The sequence below is a fragment of the Hyaena hyaena genome, unplaced genomic scaffold, assembly GCF_003009895.1.
Source record: "Hyaena hyaena isolate Hyena2069 unplaced genomic scaffold, ASM300989v1 scaffold_255, whole genome shotgun sequence".
In the NCBI taxonomy this organism is placed as follows: Eukaryota; Metazoa; Chordata; class Mammalia; order Carnivora; family Hyaenidae; genus Hyaena; species Hyaena hyaena.
In genome coordinates, this window is record NW_024080888.1 from 1,627,388 (window position 1) to 1,648,422 (window position 21,035).

Below are 21,035 nucleotides of genomic sequence, written 5' to 3' on the forward strand. Positions count from 1 at the left end.
ATTTTATGATTTTTAGAAACTTCTACTTTTCTGGTTTCTGCTTTATTCGTAGAAAATTCATCAGTGTGATATAAAACATGTTTATTAATAGGTGCAAATATTTTTTCCTCTGTAAAAGTAAGCAAAAAGTGAATAAGCCTATGGTTAGTGACTAATGTTTCAGTATTTTATTTGGAAATAATTTTGATACTTAATGAATTTAACTCATCACTTAGCAAAACTTTAAAGTTTCAGGTTATCAAAAAGATTTGGGGAAATGACCTTTAAAATTCACCTAAGTCTTTTATTTATGGCAACTCAGTTTACTTCTTCTTAATTATGTTTAGATTTGAAACATTAGACAAATCAGAATTCTAATTTCTTTCTCTGACAAATTTTGCAATACAGATAATATGAATTTGTTTGAAGAGTAAGCCTAGGCAGAGTAAAAAAATTGTTTGGATTATAAACAGTGCTGATAAGTCTAATATATGTTTATTGTAATCAACCAGCAAACTTAAATTACCTTTAATACTAAATATTTTCCCAAGTCTTGTGAAGTTGACAAGCATTTGTCTATTATATTTCTGAAAATTTCTAAAAATTTCTTAAGTTATAAGTACTTATATTTAGGCCAATTAAACAGAGCTCTTTAAAGTTATTAGTACCATCCAGAGGTAGAAAATATCAAATTCTATAATAGAAACACATAAACACATAATCAAAATCTTATGGTTTAAAATTGTTTATCCACAAGACGAGTATGATAATACAAATCTCACATGGGGGCCCTCATTCAAAGGTAGATATGGGGGAGTGTCTGTAAAGTCATTAACTTGGTAGACGTCTGTTTATGGTCATGTAAGGCAATTTAGACCAAGGAATAGGAGGAGTCTTGAAATAAAAGAGGATAGAGAGAAATTGTAAGAATTATCTGAGTCTTACAGTCCTTTGCATTAGTTACCTTTTTGTATCTTTTAATTTTTTATGTTTTTTTGCCATGAAATTTTCAGTGAAGCTATTTTTGGAGTTTTGAAGGCTTTACTTTCAAGTACACTTTTTAAATGATCTTCTCTAATTGGAACATTCCTCATAATGGCCGTTGTAATTCTAGATTGTTTTTAATAAAAATTTGCCATTTCTGTAGATATTCACACATTCTGGAACCATAGTTTTTAGAAATAAGCAGGTGTGCTGGAAGTTGGTGTGCTTGACTGTTCACAAAAGGATGTCATTGGCAAGTCTTTGGGTTTCTCAGAGCCAAGCTGATATCTAAAAGGGATGTGCAGCTGCGTTGGGAATTGTGCATGTTTTACAGTGTACCTTGTTGTACAGAAATGTTCTTAAAGTCAATGGGTGACCTAGTGTCTATCTAACACACTGTGTAACCAATTTATCCTAACCTGGTAGTATTTGTGTTAAGTGGTGTGCACACTAATAAATGCTCAATGCATGCCCACCAATTTTTGCAGGTACTTAGTGTCCAAGATTCCCTTTAGTAATCAGCCTTTACCTCACGTGCCCATTAACAGAAACTGGTAGTTACCAAGGAAACAAAACCATGGACACCAGCAGTAAGCAAAAAAGATCAAACCAGCAGACCTCAGAGAATGGGGACTCTGAACTAATTCCAAATGCAACTGCCACCAGCAGTTCTCAATGTGGAATCTGAGGATAGAATCAAGGGCTGGGTTTCAGAAGTTACTGTGAACTTGCCAATAGAATTTCCTTTATGCACCACCAGCATTTCCCAAAGTGGACTAACCAGCAGTCTCCATTAATGGAAACTGTGGACTGGAACTGGGAAAGGATTCCAAACTGAAATTGCAGACTGAAACAAGGGCTAAGGACTAACATTCTGTTAGTGATCCTCCTGTTAGTCTCAATATTAGACTGTAAAGGAAAGTAGATTGGGAGGTTGATGCAAAAAACAGAACAAGCAAAAAAAAACAGATCAAACTGAGAGGAAATCACCAATGGCCCTCAGAAATGGTGAAAAAGACAATGAAGTCAAAAGGGTTGGTGAGGCATCGGGCCTCTGTTTCTTATTATCTCTGAACACTGTCAGAGTTTACTTCAGTCGTCAATACTGCCACCAAATTTGTTAAAAAAACAAAATTCAACTGAGTAAATTTAAAGATTTAATTGGCTTTACTCAATGATTCATGACTTAGACAAACAGAAATGCATTCTATAAGCTGCAGAAAAGGAAAGTTATTTTTAAAGGCAGAAAGGGAATGGTAGGGAAAAAAGAAAATTATTTGCAATGAATGCATTGTTTTAGGAAGGTCACCCTCCTAAAGGGAACAGAAATGGTCTAATAGCAGATTACCTCCTAGTGTTGACCAAAATTAGTTTGGCTGGCTAAAGTTTATTTTCTTGGAGGTGCTAAAACTGTACTTAGGTTGGGTATTAAGACTTGGTTTACTGACATAGGTCCTTAACATAAGTGATTATATTTGGGGCCTGTGGTTTTCTTTTTAACAACAGGTTCACCTTATTTTCCTCATACTTGACAATCACTAAAAGTTACCTAAATACTAATAGTGGATTAATGATGTCATTTCCTCTTCCCTGTTAAAAGAGGTACTGTTCCCCATTTTTTCACTAAGGTAATTGGTGCTTAGAAAAAGCTTAAGAAACTTGCTCAATATCACAAAATATCTAGAAACTGGGATATCAGGAAGATATGGCAGAGTAAGAAAATCCTGAACTCACTTGGTCCCTTGGATACACAAAGATAGCAGCTACATATGTTATCTGGCAGAACAGACCTTCCATAGTTATTCATAAAGAGGAGGCCACATGGAAGAAAGTAGAAGGCAGAGGTGCCCGGGTGGCTCAGTCAGTTAAGCATTTGACTTCAGCTCAGGTCATGTTCTCGCGGTTCGTGGGTCTGAGCCTCACCTCAGGTTCTGTGCCTGGAGCCTGTCTCAGATTCTGTGTCTCCCTCTCTCTCTGCCCCTCTCTCTGGCCCGCCCCTGCTCATCCTCTGTTTCAAAAATAAATAAAAACTATAAAGAATTTTTTTTTAATTTTAAAAAAAGAAGGCAGACATATAGTTGGGAACCAAACTCCCCAATGAGAACAGTCACAAATGAGAGGGACATCACAAATAGAAGAAACAAGATCAAACCCCATTCTAGCCATGGGGAATCAGCACTGGAAATCACCCCCATAACATTTGGCTTTGAAAACCAGCAGGAGTCAACTTTGTGAGCTTTTCCTATCAGCAGGGTTTAATTCCAAATGCTTTTAAAATCAGTAGGGGTGCCTGGGTTGTTGAGTCGGTTAAGCATCCAACTTCGTTCAGGTCATGATCTCATGGTTTGTGAGTTTGAGCCCCACATTGGGCTCTGTGCTGACGGCTCAGAGCCTGGAGCCTGCTTCAGATTCTGTGTCTCCCTCTCTCTCTGCTCGTCCCCCATTCACACTGTCTTTCTCTCTGAAAATAAACATTAAAAAAAAAAAAAGTAATGATCATAATGAAACTCACTGGACTTGAAAAAAAGAGTGGAAAATCACATTGAGACCTTAAAAAAAAGGTAGGAAATATAAAAAAGAACCAGGTAGAGATGAAGAATTCAATAACTGAAATTTGAAAAAGAAATACACTAGAGGGAATCAATAGAAGATTAGAAGATACAGAAAAATAAATCAGTGATATGGAAAACAGGTAAGGGAAAGCAAGATAAATAGCAAAAAGAAAAATTAAAAATGAGAATAGGTTGAGGAAACTCAGCAACTTCAAGTATAATTTGCATTATAGGGATATCAGAAGGTGAATAAAGAAGGAAACAAAAATTATTTGAAAAAAATGATAGCTGAAAACTTTCCAATTCTGGGGAAAGAGACATTTAGATCCAGGAATATGGAGAACAACTAACCATATTCACCAAGGAGGTCCATACCAAAGCAAAATATTAAAATGACAAGAAAATAGCGACAGATAATTTTAAAAGTAGCAAGAGAAAACAATTACATATAAGGGAAACCATAAAAGGTTATCAGCTGATTTTTCAGCAGATACTTTGTAGGCCAGAAGAGTGTCATGATACATTCAAAATGCTGAAAGAAAGAAACCTTCAATGAACAATACTCTATCTAGCAAGCTTATCATTCATCATGGAAGAAGAGATAAAGAGTTTCCCAGGCAAAAAAGTTAAAGGAGTTCATCACTAGTAAACCAATCTTCTAAGAAACATTAAAAGGAAATCTTTGAATGGAAAGAAAAAGCCTTAACTAAAAGTATAAAAATTATGGAAGAAAAATATTCATAAGTAAACGTAAACGTATAATGAAGGTAGTAGATTATAAAACCAGAATGGAGATTTAAAAACTGGGGAGTTAGTGGTGTTGTAAAAATTTAGTACTTTTAGAATAAGTTCAACGTAGCTGAGCATCAGCTTAATATAGATTACACATAAAATGTTATATATGAACCTAACAGTAATTGCAAATCAGGAACTTATAATTAATACACAAAAAAGAGAAAGGAAACCAGGCATAACACTTAAGCGAAAGGAAACCAAGCATAACACTAAAAAAAGCCATCATACCCAAAAGGAAGAGATCAAGAGAAGAAGAAAGGAACAGAAAAGAATGATAGCAACCATAAACCAAGTTACAAAATGGCAGTAAGTACATAGGTATCAATAATTACTTTAAATGCAAATGGCCTAAATGCTCCAATGAAAAGACACTGGGTGACTGAACAGATAGAAAACAAGACCCATCTATATGCTGTCAAAAAGATACTTACTTCAGACCTAAAGACACATGAAAACTGAAGGTCAAGGAATGGAAAAACATTTATCATGAAAATACAAATGTAAAAAACCTGGGGTAGTAAAATTTAACAAAAAAACTTTAAAACAAAGACTGTAGCAAGAGACAAAGACACTATATAAAGATAAAGAGGAGAGGATAAAGCGATTGTAAATATCTCTGCACTCAACATGAAAGCACCTACATAAACAGACAAAAAAGGAGAGATTGGGGCGCCTGGGTGGCTTAGTGGGTTAAGCGTCCAACTTTCACTTAGGTCATGATCTCGCAGTTCGTGGGTTCGAGCCCCACAACGGGCTCTGTGCTGACTACCAGCTCAGAGCCTGGAGCCTGTTTCAGTCTGTGACTCCCTCTCTCTCTGACCCTCCCCTGCTCACGCTGTCTCTCTCTCTCCTAGAAATAAATAAAACATTTAAAAAAAGAAAAAAAGGAGAGATTGACAGCAGTATAGTAATGATTGAGGACTTTACATTTCATTTACATCAGGGGATAGTACATCCAGACAGAGAGTCAACAAGGAAAAAGTGATTTTCAACAACAGATTAGACAAGATATATATGAATATATTCTATCTAAAAACAGAAGAAAATACATTCTATTTAAGTACTCATGGAAAATTCTCCATGAGAGATTACATGTTAGGCCACAAAAAAAGAATGAATGAATCAATGAATTCAAGAAGAAAGGAATTGTTTCATTTTACTTTTCTGGCTATAATGGTATGAAAGTAGTAATCAATTACAAGAAAAACTATGGAAAGAACACAAACACATGGAGGCTAAACAACAAGCTACTAAACAATGAATAGGCCTGCCAAGATCAAAGAGGAAAAATAAACAGAAACTAATGAAAATGAAAACACAACAGTCCAAAATCTTTTGATGCATCAAAAGAAATTTGAAGACAACAGTTTATGGCAATATAGGCCTGCCTTCAACAATAAGAAAAATCTGAAATAAACAACACCAACCTTATACCTAAAGAGGCTATAAAAAGAAGAACCCAAAGTGAATAGAAAGAATGGAATAATAAAGATTAGAGCAGAAATAGAGCTTAAACCATAGTAAAGATTAATGAAACAAAAACCTGGCTCTTTGTAAAGATCAACAAAATTGATAGAATCATTAAGAAAAAAAGAGAACTCAAAATTAGAGATGAAAGAGAAATAACATCACAGCAATACAAAAAAATCATAAGTAAATTATAAAAAATTATATGCCAAATTGGAAAACATAAAAGAACTAGATAAATATCTAGAAAAATATAACCTTCCAAAACAGAATCAGGAAGAAAGAAAAAATTTGAAGAGAGCAATTACTATCAATGAACTTGAATCAGTAATCAAAAACTCTAAAGCAAAAACTCAGGACAAGATAGTTTCATAGGTGAATCCTACCAAACATTTAAAAAGTTAACAAATATTTTTCTGAAAGTATTCAAAAGAAAAAGGAGAGGAAGAGGGGGAAGGGAGAGAATGGGAAGATGGAGGAGGAAGAAGAGGTGCAGGACGAGGTGGGAGAAGGAAGAAGGAGGAGGAGAAAAGGGGAAACTTTGAAATTCACTTCATGAGGCCAAAATTACTCTGATATCAAAACCAGAGAAAGACACCGCAAAAAAAACTACAGACCAATATATCTGATGAACATAGATGTAACATCCTCCATAAAATATTAGTAAAACAAATTTGATAATACATTAAAAAAATCATTCACCACAATAAATTGGGATTTATTCCAGGGATACAAGTGTTCAGTATTTGCAAATCAAACAGTATAATACATCATATTAACAAGAGAAAGGATAAAACCATATGATTATCTCAATAGATGCAAAAAAAAATTGACAAAGTACAACATCCACTCATAATAAAAATCCTCAACAAAGTTGGTCTAGATGGAACATACTTCAACATAGTAAAGAATATATATGAAAAACTCTCAGATAATATATTCAAAGGGGGAAAATCAAAAGCTTTTTCCCTAAGATTAAGAACAAGACATGGATGTCCACTCACCACTTCTATACAACATGGTACTTGAAGTCCTGTCTGCAGCAATCAGACAAGAAAAATAAAAGGCATACAAATTGATAAAGAAGAAATAAAATTTTCACTATTTGCAGATGACATGATACTGTATATAGAACACTCTAAAGACTCTACCAAAAAAACTATTAAAACTGATAAATTGGGGCGCCTGGGTGGCTTAGTCGGTTAAGTGTCTGACTTTCACTTGGGTCATGATCTCGCGGTTCGTGGGTTCGAGCCCCACGTCGGGCTCTGTGCTGACTGCCAGCTCAGAGCCTGGAGCCTGTTTCAGTCTGTGACTCCCTCTCTCTCTGACCCTCCCCAGCTCATGCTGTCTCTCTCTCTCTCTCTCCTAGAAATAAATAAAAACATTAAAAAAAACCTGATAAATGAATTCAGTAAATTTGCAGGGTATAAAATTAATGTACAGAAATCTGTTCCATTTCTATACACTAAAAACAAAATGCCAGAAAGAGATTAAGAAAACACTTAATATCCCACTTACAATTGCACTAAAAAGGATTAAATACTTAGGAATAAACTTAACCAAGGAGTGGACAGACCTGTACTCTAAAAACTATAAAACATTGATGAAAAAACCTGATGACACAAATAAATGGAAAGAACTCATAGAAGAATTAGTATTTTTAAAATATCCATACTACCCAAAACCATCTACAGACTCAATACAATCTTTATCAAAATATGAATGGCATTTTTCACAGGACTACAACAAATAATTTTTAAATTCATTTGGAACTACAAAAGACCCCAAACAGCCAAAGTAATCTTGATGAAGAATAAAGCTGGAGGTATCATAATCCCAGATTTCAAGATATATTACAAAGCTGTGGTAACAAAGCACTATGGTACTGGCACAGAAATAGACACATGAATAAAGCCAAGAGAATAAAGCACCCAGAAATAAGCACATGCTTCTATGGCCAATTAATCTACTACAGAGGACATAAAAATATATAGTGGAAAAAAGACAGTCTTCAATAAATGGTGTTGGGAAAACTGGATAGCTATATGCAAAATTATGAAACTGGACCACTTTCTTATACACTAAAATAAACTTAATTAAAAACCTAAATGTGAGACCTGAAGCTATAAAATTCCTAGAAGGAAACATTGGCAGTAATTTCCTTGACATTAGTTGTAGAAACACTTTTTTAGATATGTCTCCTAAGGCAACAGACACTGAAGTCAAAACAAAACAAAACAACAAAAAAGACCTTGTGAGACTTCACCAAAATAAAATGCTTTTGCACTGTGAAGGAAACCATCATCAACAAAACAAAAAGGAGCCTACTGAATCAGAGAAGATATTTGCAAATGTTATATCCAATAGGGGTTAATATCCAAAACATAAAATACCTTATACAATATCAAAAATAAAACGAAAAACAGTACAATCAAAAAACTGGGTAAAAGATCTGAGTAGACATTTTCCAAAGAAGACATACAGATGGCCAGCAGACTTGTGTAAAGATGCTCAACAACAGTAATAATTAAGGAAATGCAAATCAAACCATAATATTTATTACCTGACACTTATCAGAATGGCTAGAATCAAAAAGATAAGAAGTATCAAATGTTGGCGAGGATGTGGAGAAAAAAGAACCCTTGTGCACTGTTGGTGGAAATGAAACTTAGTGCAGCCGTTCTGGAAAATAGTATGGAGTTTTCTCAAAAAATTAAAAATAGAAATACTATATGACCCAGTAATTCCACTAATGAGTATTTGCCCAAGGAAAAAATAACACTAAAACTAGTGCATAAAAGATATATACACCCCTATGTTTATTGCAGCATTATTTACAATAGCCAATATATGGAAGCATGGCTACTGGAAAAATGTTCATGGAAAAATGAACGTATAAAGAAGGTGTGGTGTATGTATACACACACACACACACACACACACACACACACAATGGTGTATTGCCCATGAAAAGGGATGAAATGTTAACATTTGCGCAGTATTGATATATCTAGAGGGTATAATGCTGAGTTAAATAAGTTGGACAAGAAAAACAAATACCATATGATTTCATTCATATGGGGAATCTAAGAAACAAAAGAAATGAACACAGAGACAGACTCCGAAATTCAGAGAATGGGTGGTTGCCAGAGGAGAGGTGGGTGGGGCAATGGGTGAAAAAAATAAAGGCGATTAAGCGGCACAAACTTCCAGTTATAAAATGAGTATGTCAGAGAGATGAAAAGTATAGCATAGTCAGTGAGATTGTAACATTGTTTGGTGACAGATGGTGATGACACTCATCACGGTAAGTACATAGAATTGTTGAATCCTTATGTTGTACACCTGAAACTAATATAACACTATATGTTAATTATATTTCAATAAAAAAATCTAGAATCTAGAGAAGCTAAGCTTTGAACTCAAGTCTTGTGATGCTACAGAACTCATATCTAACCACTATTCAACAGAACCTGTATTTTTGATTTGTGCTAAGAAATCTTGTAGAAACAATATCTTTATTTCCACATTTATAAGTAAGGTATTTTGGGGAGTGTTTGTATTTTATTTCATTTATAAAATGGCTTTTTGGTTTTTAAAAAGGGAGGGCAGGAGAAGATGATATATAAATTCCTCAGCCCTGCTAATGTAGGCATGAGCTATAGTCTGACCTTTTCACATGGGCATACATTTCTTTTTCCTTGCCTTCCTGTCAGTCACTGATGAAGACAAGAAGAACTATTGTTTGCACAAAGGCATATTTTTAAACATAAGCTCCACTGGCTGAGGGACTATTTGATCTCTTTGAGTAAGTCCATTTTAAGCTCACTTTGCCCCCTCTGCTTTTTCAATTTTCAGTGAACTTTATCTTTTATAATCACTTTACTGGAATCCATGCAAAACAACAAAAGGTATTAATGCAGGATACGAGTAGAGACATGAGTTCAAGTTGAATTTATGGTATCTTATTTCTAAGGATAGAGATGTGGGAAATTTGTGGATCATGTATTTGGGGTGTGAGTGTGTGTGTGCGTGTGTAGTTTCAGTTTTGAAATTTCAGAAAACAATTTCTTTGCCAACACTTAAATATAAATTATAAAATATGTGTACTTTTTTTGCACCTGGGTGGCTCAGTTGGTTAAGCATCTGACTTCAGCTCAGGTCATGATCTCATGGTTCATGAGTTCAAACTACGGATCAGGCTCTGTGCTGACAGCTCAGAAGCTAAGAGCCTGGAGCCTGCTTCAGATTCTGTGTCTCCCTCTTTCTCTGCCCATCCCCTACTCAGGCTTGGTCTCTCTCTCTCTCTCATACATATCTTCATAATAATCTATTGATAGATGAATTATAATTTTCTAAACTTTTCAACAGAAGGTTGAACTTTTAGACTAACAATTTTTTTTACTGCTGTCATTGATCCTATAAAAAACATATTTGGACTATAGCTTTGGACTATTTCCTGGGTGGTGAATTACTTGGACAAAAATTCTGTAGATTTTTAGGTTGGTAATGCATACCACCACAATATTTCTGCACAGGTATTGCATAGTTTAGAATGCTAGCACTAGGGGGCGCCTGGGTGGCTTAGTCGGTTAAGCGTCCGACTTTCGCTTAGGTCATGATCTCGCGGTTCGTGGGTTCGAGCCCCACGTCGGGCTCTGTGCTGACTGCCAGCTCAGAGCCTGGAGCCTGTTTCAGTCTGTGACTCCCTCTCTCTCTGACCCTCCCCTGCTCACGCTGTCTCTCTCTCTCTCCTAGAAATAAATAAAAACATTAAAAAAAAAATTTTAGAATGCTAGCACTAGTATGAAGGAGTGCTATTTTACAACATTTTTACCATTTTCTATATAAGATGTTTTCAAAGTGCTTAATTTTTAAAAAGTAAAAAATGGTACCTCATTATATTCCCTTTGTGATTTCCATTTAGAATGAAGAAGGAGGCCCACAGGAAGGAATTCTGGGAGATATGCCTGTTGATCCTGACAATGAGGCATATGAAATGCCTTCTGAGGTAAAACATTATATACATACAGCTCTGAAAATAAACGTCAGGAGTTCAAGTCAGGTCTTTCTAATAAGCAGTACCAAAAATCTGTCACTCTCAGATTTTCATTACATTTGTTTTTATTGAAAACTATTTACTTTCTAGAGGGATAAATTGGCCAAATCCAGGATATGCTTTATGAAGACAAATTGAAAACTAAAAATGGTTTTTACATTTGTAAAGCATTGTGTTAAAAAAGAAAAAGCTACAGAGACACTATATTGTCCACACAACCTAATATATATACTTGCTTAACCTTTATAGAAAGTGTTTGCTGAACACTGCATTAGAAAATTATTTTATTAAAAATAATAAATTTTTTTCTTAATTTAAATTTTAGTTAGCACTTTCTAACCTTTATAGAAAGTGTTTGCTGAACACTGCATTAGAAAATTATTTTATTAAAAATAATAAATTTTTTCTAAATTTTAGCTAGCTAATGTACACTGCAATATTGGTTTCAGGCATAGAATTCAGTGATTCATCACTTACCCACAACACCTAGTGCTCATCACAACAAATGTCCTCCTTTAATACCCACTACCCATCTAGCCCATTTCCAACATACCTCCACTCCATCAACCCTCAGTTCTCCATCATTAAGAGTCTCTTGTGGCTTCTTTCCCCCTCTTTTCTTTATTGTCCCTCTCTTCCCATAAGTTCATCTGTTTTGTATCTTAAATACGAGTGAAATCATATGGTATTTGTCTTTCTCTGATTGACTTATTTTCTTGTCACAATACGTTCTAACTCCATCCATGTAATTGCAAATGGCAGGATTTCATTTTGTGATGGCTAAGTGATATTCCATTGTATATGTATACCAAATCTTCTTTATCCATTGATCAGTCAATGGACATTTGAGCACTGTCCATAGTTGAAATGGACATGTTGAAAATGCTGCTATAAACATTGAGATGCATGTATCCCTTTGAATCTATATTTTTGTATCTTTTGGGTAAATACCTGACAGTGTAATCACTGGATCCTAGAGTGTTCTATTTTAGTTTTTTGAGGAACTCCAACTTGTTCTCCAGAGTGACTGCATCAGTTTGCATTCCCAACAACAGTGCAAGAGGATTCCTCTTTCTCTACATCCTTGCCAACATCTGTTGTTTCTTGTGTTGTTAATTTTAACCATTCTGACAGATATGAGGTGGTATCTCATTGTGGTTTTGATTTGTATTTCCCTGATGATGAGTGATGTTGAGCATCTTTTCATATACCTGTTAGCCATCTGGATGTCTTCTTTGAAAAATTGTCTATTCATGTCTTCTGCCCACTTTCTTAATTGGGTTGTTTGATTTTTTGGGTATTGAGTTTGGTAAGTTCTTTATAGATTTTGGATACTAACCCTTTATCTGATCATGTCATTTGCAAATATCTTCTCCCATTCTGGAGGCTTCCTTTTAGTTTTGTTGATTGTTTCCTCACTGTGCAGAAGCTTTTTATCTTGATGAAGTACCAGTAGTTCATTGTTGCTTTTCTTTCCCTTGCTTTCAGCAACATGTCTTCTTTCTAAAAAGTTGCTTTGATCAAGGTCAAAGAGATTGCTGACTCTGTTCTTCTCTAGGATTTTAATGGTTTGCTGTCTCACATTTAGATCTTTCATCCATTTTGAATTTATTTTTGTGCGTGGTGTAAGAAAGTGGTCAGGTTTCATTCTTCTGCATGTCACTGTCCAGTTTTTCCAATTCCATTTGTTGAAGAGACTCTCTTTTTTTTCCATTAGATATTCTTTCCTGCTTTGTTGAATATTACTTGACCATGTAGTAATGGGTTCATTTCTGTGTTTTCTGTTCTGTTCCACTGTCCTATGTGTCTGTTTTTTTTGTGCTAGTAGCATACTGTCTTGATGACTACAGCTTTTAATATAGCTTGAAATCCAAAATTTGGGTGGCTCCAGTTTCATTTTTCTTTTTCAGGATTGCTTTGGCTATTTGAGATCTTATGTGGTTCCATTAAATTTTAGGAATGTTTTTTTTTGGCTCTTGAAAAATGCATATTTTGATAGGGATTGCGTTAAATGTGTAGATTGGTTTGGGTAGTGTAAACATTTTTAAAATGTTCTTCCAATCCATGAGTATGGAATTCTTTTCCATGTCTTTGTGTCCTCTGTAATTTTCTTTATAAGTGTTCTATAGTTTTCAGAGTACAGATCTTTTACCTCTTTAGTTATATTTATTCCTAGTGTCATATTGTCTTTCATGTATTGCAAATAGGATCAATTTTTTTTATTTCTTTTTCTGCTGCTTTGTTATTAGTGTGTAGAAATGCAACCAATTTTTGCATGTTGATTGTATATCCTTCAACTTTGCTAAATTCATCTATTAGTTCTAGCAAATTGTTGTGTAGTCTTTTGGGTTTTCTACATAGAGTATCATGTTGTTTGCAAATAATGAAAGTTTGACTTCTTCCTTGTGATTTGGATGCATTTCTTTTCTTTCTTTCTTTCTCTCTTTCTCTCTTTCTCTCTTTCTCTCTCTCTTTCTCTCTTTCTCTCTCTCTTTCTCTCTTTCCCTCTTTCCCTTTCTCTGTCTCTGTCTCATTGCTGAGAGTAAGACTTCCAGTACTATGTTAAATATTTAATGGTGAGAATGGACATCCTTGTCTGGGTCCTGATCATAGGGGAAAGGCTCTCAGTTTTTCCCTATTGAGGATACTAGCTGTAAGTCTTTCATATATGGCCTTTATGATGCTGAGGTGTGTTCCATCTATCCCTACTTTGTTGAAGGTTTTTATCAAGAATGGATCCTGAATTATTTTCAGATGTTTTTTTCTGCATCTATTTACAGAATCATATGGTTATCTTTTATTTTACTAATGTGGTTTATCACATTGATTGATTTGTGAATATTTAACCAGCCCTGTAGTCCAGGAATAAATTACACTTGATCATGGTGAGTAATTCTTTTAGTATACTGATGAATTCAATTTGCTAGTATTTTATTAAGAATTTTTGCATCCATGTTCATCTGGGATATTGGCCTGTAATTCTTTTTAGTGGAGTCTTTATCTGGTTTTGGAATCAAGGTAGTACTGGCTTCATAGAATGAGTTTGGAAGCTTTCCTTCCACTTCTATTTTTTGGAACAGTTTGTTCCAATGGAGAATTTGTATTGATTCTTTTTTAAATGGTTGATAGAATTCCCCTGGGGAAACCACTTGGGCCAGAACTCTTATTGGGAGATTTTTTATTACTGATCAATTGCTTTGTGATGATGGGTTTGTTCAAGTTTTCAATTTCTTCGTGTTTCAGTTTTGGTAGTTTGTAACTTTCTAGGAATTTGTACATTTCTTGTCAGTGACACCCTTGCTGGATAAAGACTTCTTGGTTGCTTATTTTTCCCATTCAGCAAGTTGAATATACCTGCCACTCCTTTCTGGCCTAACAAATTTCAGTGGACAGATCTGCTGAGAACCTGCTTTGTCTTCCCTTTTAGGTTAAGGCCTTTTATTCCCTTGCTGCTTTTAGGATTCTTTCCTTGTCTATGTATTTGTGAATTTGACTATGATATGCCTTGGCAATGGTCAGCTTTGGTTGAGCTCAATGTGAGTTCCCTGTGCTTCTTGGATTTTGATATCTGTGTTTTTCCCCAAATTAAGAAAGTTTTCAGCTATAATTTGTTTTAATAGACATTTTGCCCCTTTTTCTCTCTCTTCATCTTCTGGGACTCTTATGATATGAATGTTACTGCATCTTAACAAGTCACTGAATTCCCTAAGTCTGCCTTTGTGATTAAGGACCTTTGTTTCCCTCTTCTCTTCAACTTCATTGTTTTCCATAATTTTATTTTCTATATCACTAATTTGTTCCTCTGCCTTGTCTATCCTTGCTGTCATGACATCCGTTCAGGTTTGCATATTAGTTATAGCATTTTAATTTCAGCCTGACTAGATTTTAGTTCTTTTATCTCTGCAGAAATAAAGAAGACACTCTATGGTATCTTTTATGCTTTTCTAAAGCTCAGGTAATATCCTTATCATCATTTTTAAATTCTAATTCAGACATTAGATGTAATTACTTACACCTGTATTGATTAAATCACTGGCTGTGAATTCCATTTCCTGTTCTTTCTTTTGGGGTGAACTTCTCTGTCTCATCCTTTTGTCCAGAAAAAAGAGATAAACAAAAACAAAAACAAAACACTCCCCAGAAACAAATAAAAACAACAAACCTAGATCCTGAGTGTATTTTTGTCTGCTTACTTAAAGAAATCTAGATCCAAAAATAAAAGTAAATACAATATGAAAAGACAAAAATATTAAAAAGGAAAAATTTATACAATATATGTGAACATAAAATAATAAAAAAGGAATTAAAAAGTAAAAAATAATAATTTAAAAAATAAAGAATAAACATAAAAAGGAAGCTAGATCTTATTTTCCCTAGAGCTGAAGCTTTTCACACCCTATGATTAGAAGACTTGGTGCAAGAGAGTTTGTGCTGGTCTTCTGGTGGGGCGGGACAGGGGCTGTTGTACTGTTTCTCAGGCTGACTTGTTTTCCTGGAAATGTGCCTCCCGGAGGCAGGGCGATAGATCTTGGTGAAGTGGCTCCAGCCTCCACTAGGTGGTGCTGTTTTCTCCCTGAAGGCTTTCAGACCTTATGGGCGGGATGAATATGGCAGCATCCTGGTCTCTAGCTTTGGAGCTGAAAGATCAGTTCTCCACTCTTCAGGGAATCCTCATGGAAGAGCATTCAATCACCTCTCTTGTGTTCCCAGTTTCTGTCAGAACCCTGTGTTCACTCTGTCTGTGTCTGAGCTTTTTTATCTCAAGCACATGACTGAGTTTCAAAACTCCAAATTTCACCAGCTCTGTTCCTCTGGGGGAAGTTTTTGCTGTATTTTTGCAAGCCCATGCTAGGAAAGCAGTCACAAGACCTCATGGCAATTCAGGGTTTATGTCAACGAGCAGAAAGGTGGCACCCCTGCTTGATGCCCTCAGCCCAAGTGCCAGCTCCTAACCCTGGAAACAGTTCACACATTGGTGCCACTCATCCTTCTTGGGACCCATGGGATCCTTAGACCACACTGTCACTCCTGGGATTCTGCCCCAAGTGGCCATCTGAGCACCGTTAAGCCATGCACATCCCTCACTGAGAGGGACTTCTATAAGTTCAGATTTTGCACCCCACTGCTTATAATATTTTGCAGTAGCCTCCATAAATAGATTCCCTCCCAGCCACCATACCCACAGCTTTGTCTCCTCCAAGTCAACACTCTGCATCTCCCACCTTCCAGAAGATGGTTGCTTTTCTACTTGTAGACTTATAGTTTTTTGTTCTCTCAAACCTCTGATTGATTTCTTGAGTGTTATGAATGATTTAATAACTATGTAGCTGTGTTCCAAGGACAAGACAAGCTTAGGATCTCCCTACTCCTCTGCCATCTTAACTCCCCTCAAAAACTTACTTTCCAAAATAAATCCCCAAATGGAAGTTTGGATAAATCAACTGAATGCCTAAAGAAAGTAATTATTATTTGCCATATTATTTCTAGCAAGATATTTGCATAGTAAAATAAAATGTGCCCCCCAAAACATGCTAAATGCATGGTTTGCAACAATTGATGTATTTCAATTTAGCATTTTAAACAGCTAATTTGCCCATTTTAACTTGAAAAGAAGTTTTTTAATAGAAAATTTATCACAAGGAAAACTTAAAAGTATTTTTAGATTAATGAAGATGACTCAAGAAGAAATAGAAAATCTGAATAGATCTATAACAAAGTAAAGAGACTGAATTATTGTTTAGAAAATCTACCCACAGGGTTTCTGAGTGGCTCAATAAGTTAAGTGTCCAACTTCAGCTTAGGCCATGATCTCATAGTTCATGAGTTTGAACCCCTTGTCGGGCTCTGTGCTGACATCTCGGAGCCTAGACCCTGCTTCGGATTCTGTGTCTCCTTTTCTCTCTACCCCTCTCCTGCTATGCTCTTTTTCTCTTTTAAAAATTAACATTAAGAAATTTATTAATAAGGAAAAAGAAAATCTACCCCCCCACACTCAAATCCCAGGACCATATAGGTTCACTAGTGAATTCTACCAAACATTTAAGGTGTAATTAATAACTATTAATTACAATTAATACCAGTTAATTCCTCTTCCAAGAAAAAGAGGAAGCAATACTCCTCAATTAATTTCATGAGGACAATACTATACTGATGCCAAACCAGACATCACAAGCAAAGAAGTTGTATTCATAAAAATTAAGTTAAAATGTCATGTTATATATTTTTCTTCATGGCATTAGTAAAAAACATACTGATAATCCCACTTATAGAAATTGAAATTGGTTTTTTTGCTCAGATTTTTACCAAGAATACTGAGTCTTTTTAAGTTCAGCACAATGCTAAACACTGTAGAAAATGTAAGAAAGTTCATTGATAGTACCAGGACACAAGTGGTATACGTTCTAAAAAACAAATACAAATTTACTGTTTCATTTATTCTAATGACTCCTTTAACAAACATTGACTATCTTCTATATATCGGGCATCTCAGAGGCAAAAAATATGGAAGATATACAAAAAAGTATAATATTTTACAGAATCTGTTTAGAGTGATCAGGAGTTTTATAGAAGAGTTGGTGTTGATCTGTGTAGGAGGGAATATGATAGGCCAAAATGAAAAGGAAGATATTCTAGCACAGGTAATATTAGAAGCAAGGCATGCATGTCTGAGCATGCTTAAGGATATGTTTGAAGAACAGTGAATAGTTAAACAGGATTTTAGCTTAGGTAACTGAGAGAACTGTAACAGATTAAGACTGCAGAGATGAGTCAATGACAAATTGTAGAATACTAGAAGAATCTTTGCATTTAAGTTTGTTCTGTACTCAGCAAGCAACTTGAGTTATATTTGCTTTAAAGCAGGATCTTGATTCGAGTTCTTATTTAGGAGGACTATTCTGATCACTTTAGTTAAGGCCTTTAATATTTTTATTGTGGATGTTATCTATATATATTGTATGGGTAGAAGGGGATTTAGAATAGAAGTAATAATTGCAGCCAACGATGAGGAAGAAATTTTCAAAAGGAGAGAAAACATCACTTGCCTTAATGTCTTTGTCTCTCTTTAAGAATGAGAACATTTTAGCCCTGGAAGAGGATTTTTAGGCCACTTGATTTGACCCTCATAACTTATAGTTGAGGAAACTGGGAGCAAGACAGACCACCTAACTTGTTCACATGATTAGAACATATGATTGTTAATTGGCATCTGGAAGTAAAATTCAGATACTGTAACTCTGAGCAGCATAATTCACTTTTATATTTGACAGTAAGACAAAACTGTTACAAAATAAGATTATATTGTGTATAACTGAATAGTTGCAGAACCTTTATTCAAAGTGATGAGCCATGTACTATCTCATTCACCCTAAATCCTTGATTCCTGATGACTAATATTAACACTGCATGTTTTCTTTTTTATTTTCTTCATTATTAGGAAGGGTATCAAGACTATGAACCTGAAGCATAAGAAATACTTTTGCTCCCAGTTTCTTGAGATCTACTGAGCGATGTTCCATCCTGTGCAAGTACTCAGTTCCAACGTGCCCAGTCATGACATTTTCTCAAAGTTTTTACAGTGTATTTTAAACTCTTCCATCAGCAGTGATTGAAATTATCTGTACCTGCCCTTGCTCAGCATTTCAGTGCTTCCCTCTCACTGAAGTGAATAAATGGTAGCAGGGTCTTTGTGTGCTGTGTGGATATTGTGGCTTCAAATCTAAAATGTTAAATTAAAACACCTAAGTGACTACCACTTATTTCTAAATCTTCACTATTTTTTTGTTGCTGTTCTTGAGAAGTTGCAATTTATTATCATATATTATAAGATTTCTAGGTGTCTTCTAATGATTCTGTCTAAAGATGATGTATTGTGAAATTTGTTAATATATACAATACTTAAAAACATGTGAGCATGAAACTATGCACCTATAAATATTAACTATGAAATTTTACTGTTTTGTGATGTGTTTTATTAACTTGTGTTTATATATAAATGGTGAAAATTAAAATGTTATCTCATTACAAAAATCTTATTTTTAATCCCATCTCATTTTAAGTAATAAAATCTTGGTTATAACATTGTGAACTGAGAACTGCCACAATTAAAGTTCTTGACAGCCATTTGGTGGAGAAGGAATTTTAGAAGAGTTAAGCAAATGAAATGGAACATTAACCCTTTACTCTGGAAATAAACTGAAGCAACACTACCCAAAGTATGAAAACATGGGTTCCACCGAACAGTGATTTTAAGAGATAATTATGGCTGTCTGCTTCAGATAGCAATAAAACATATTTGCACATTAAGGCTCTGAGAGAACCTGGTTAACTTTGTTTAACCCAGCATTTTATTTTTATTATTTCTAAAAACACCCCGACCCCCCATCGCTCTCTAGGAAATGCCTTTCAACATTTTTTGGAACTACCAGAACATCACTGTAAGAAATGTCCATACAAATGGATAAATTCCTAGAAATAATATCCTTCAAAACTGAACCAGGAAGAAATAGAAAATTTGAAAAAATGATTACTCGCAATAAAATTGATTTATTGATCAAAGAACTCCCAACAAACAAAAGTATAGGACCAGATAGCTTCACAGAGGAATTCTGCCAAATACTTAAAGAAAAGCTAATAACTGTTCTTCTCAAACTATTCCAAAAAATAGAAGAGAAAGGAAAGCTTCTAAGTTTATTCTGGGAGGCCAGCAGTACTCATTTCTCATTTACAATTGCACCAAAAAGAATAAAATGCCTAGAAATAAATTTAACTGAAGAGACAAAAGACTACTCTGAAAACTTTAAGTCACTGGAGGAAAAAAATTAAACACTATACAAATAAATGGAAAGATATACTGTGTTCATGAACAGAAACTTTAATATATTAATTGTTCCAATACTACCCAAAGTCATCTACAGATTCAATTCACATCAAAATGCCAAGGGCATTTTTCACAGAACTAGAACAAAGAATCCTAAAATGTTTATGGACCATAAATGAGCCTGAACAGCCAAAGCAATCCTGAGAAATAAGAACAATGCTAAAGGTATAATGCTCCCTGATTTCAAACTACATTACAAAATTATAACAGTGATACGGTATGGCACAAAAACAGACACCTAGATCAGTGGACTAGAATAGAGAGCCCAGAAATAAACCTATGCTTATATGGTCAATCTATGAGAAAGGAGGCAAGAATACAAAATGAGGAAAAGACTGCCTCTTTAATAGTGTCAAGAAAACTAGACCACTATCTTAAACATATACAAAGTGAAATTCAAACTCTGGTTTCTCTTCAAATCATATAAATCTTTTGCCTTTTACAAAAAGAAATTCAAAATGGACTAAAGACTTGAACATAAGACCTGAAACCATGAAACTTCTAGAAGTAAACATAGGCAGTAACTTCTTTGACACTGATCTTAACAATATATTTTTGGGTCACTTTCCTCATGCGAGGGCAAGAAAAGCAAAAATAAACTATTGAGACTATACCAAAAAAAAAGCTTTTGCACAGTGAAGGAAACCATCAACAAAATAAAAAGGCAGCTTAGTGAATGGGAGAATATGTTTGCAAGTGATATATCTGATAAGGGGCTAATACCCAAAATATATAGAGAAATTCGTCAATGAAAAGTCCAATAATGGTACAGTACCTACATAAACAGTTTCCAAAGAAGACATCCAGATGGTCAACAGACACATGAAAAGATGTTCAACATCACTCATCATCAGGGAAATGTAAATCAAAAGCACAATGAGATATTACCTAACTCCTGTCAATGGTCAAGAATAAAGAAGAAATAAAAAGTGTTGGCAAGGATGTGGGACAAAAGGAACACTTGTGCACTGTTGATGGGAATGAAAATTAGTACAGCCAGTCTGGAAAACAGTATGGAGTTTCTTCACAAAATTAAAAATGGAAGTACCATATGACTTAGCAATTCCACTACTGGGTATTTAGCCAAAGGAAAAAATAAAAGAAAAAGAAAACCACCATTCAAAAAGATGCATGCTGTTTATTACAGCATTATTTATAATATCCAAGATATAGAAGCACTCCAAGTATCCTTTGATAGATGAACAGATAAAGAAGATGTGGAATATGGAATATTAGTTATAAAAAGATGAGATCTTCTTGTATCAACATGGATGGACCTAGAGGGTATTATGCCAAGTGAATTAAGTCAGAGAAAGAC

General features: G+C 34.8%; 1 protein-coding gene across 4 annotated transcripts in view; it reads left to right on the forward strand.

The window, feature by feature from the left end:
- Positions 1 to 18,791, forward strand: part of SNCA (synuclein alpha) — a 154,715-nt gene extending 135,924 nt beyond the window's left edge. For all 4 annotated transcript variants that reach the window (XM_039245375.1, XM_039245372.1, XM_039245373.1 and 1 more), the window contains exons 5-6: positions 10,708 to 10,791; positions 18,275 to 18,791. In XM_039245375.1, coding sequence (XP_039101306.1) covers positions 10,708 to 10,791; positions 18,275 to 18,307 — 117 coding nt within the window. In that variant the 3' untranslated portion in view covers positions 18,308 to 18,791. The remainder of the gene's footprint in view (positions 1 to 10,707; positions 10,792 to 18,274) is intronic.
- The last annotated feature ends 2,244 nt before the right edge of the window (positions 18,792 to 21,035 follow it).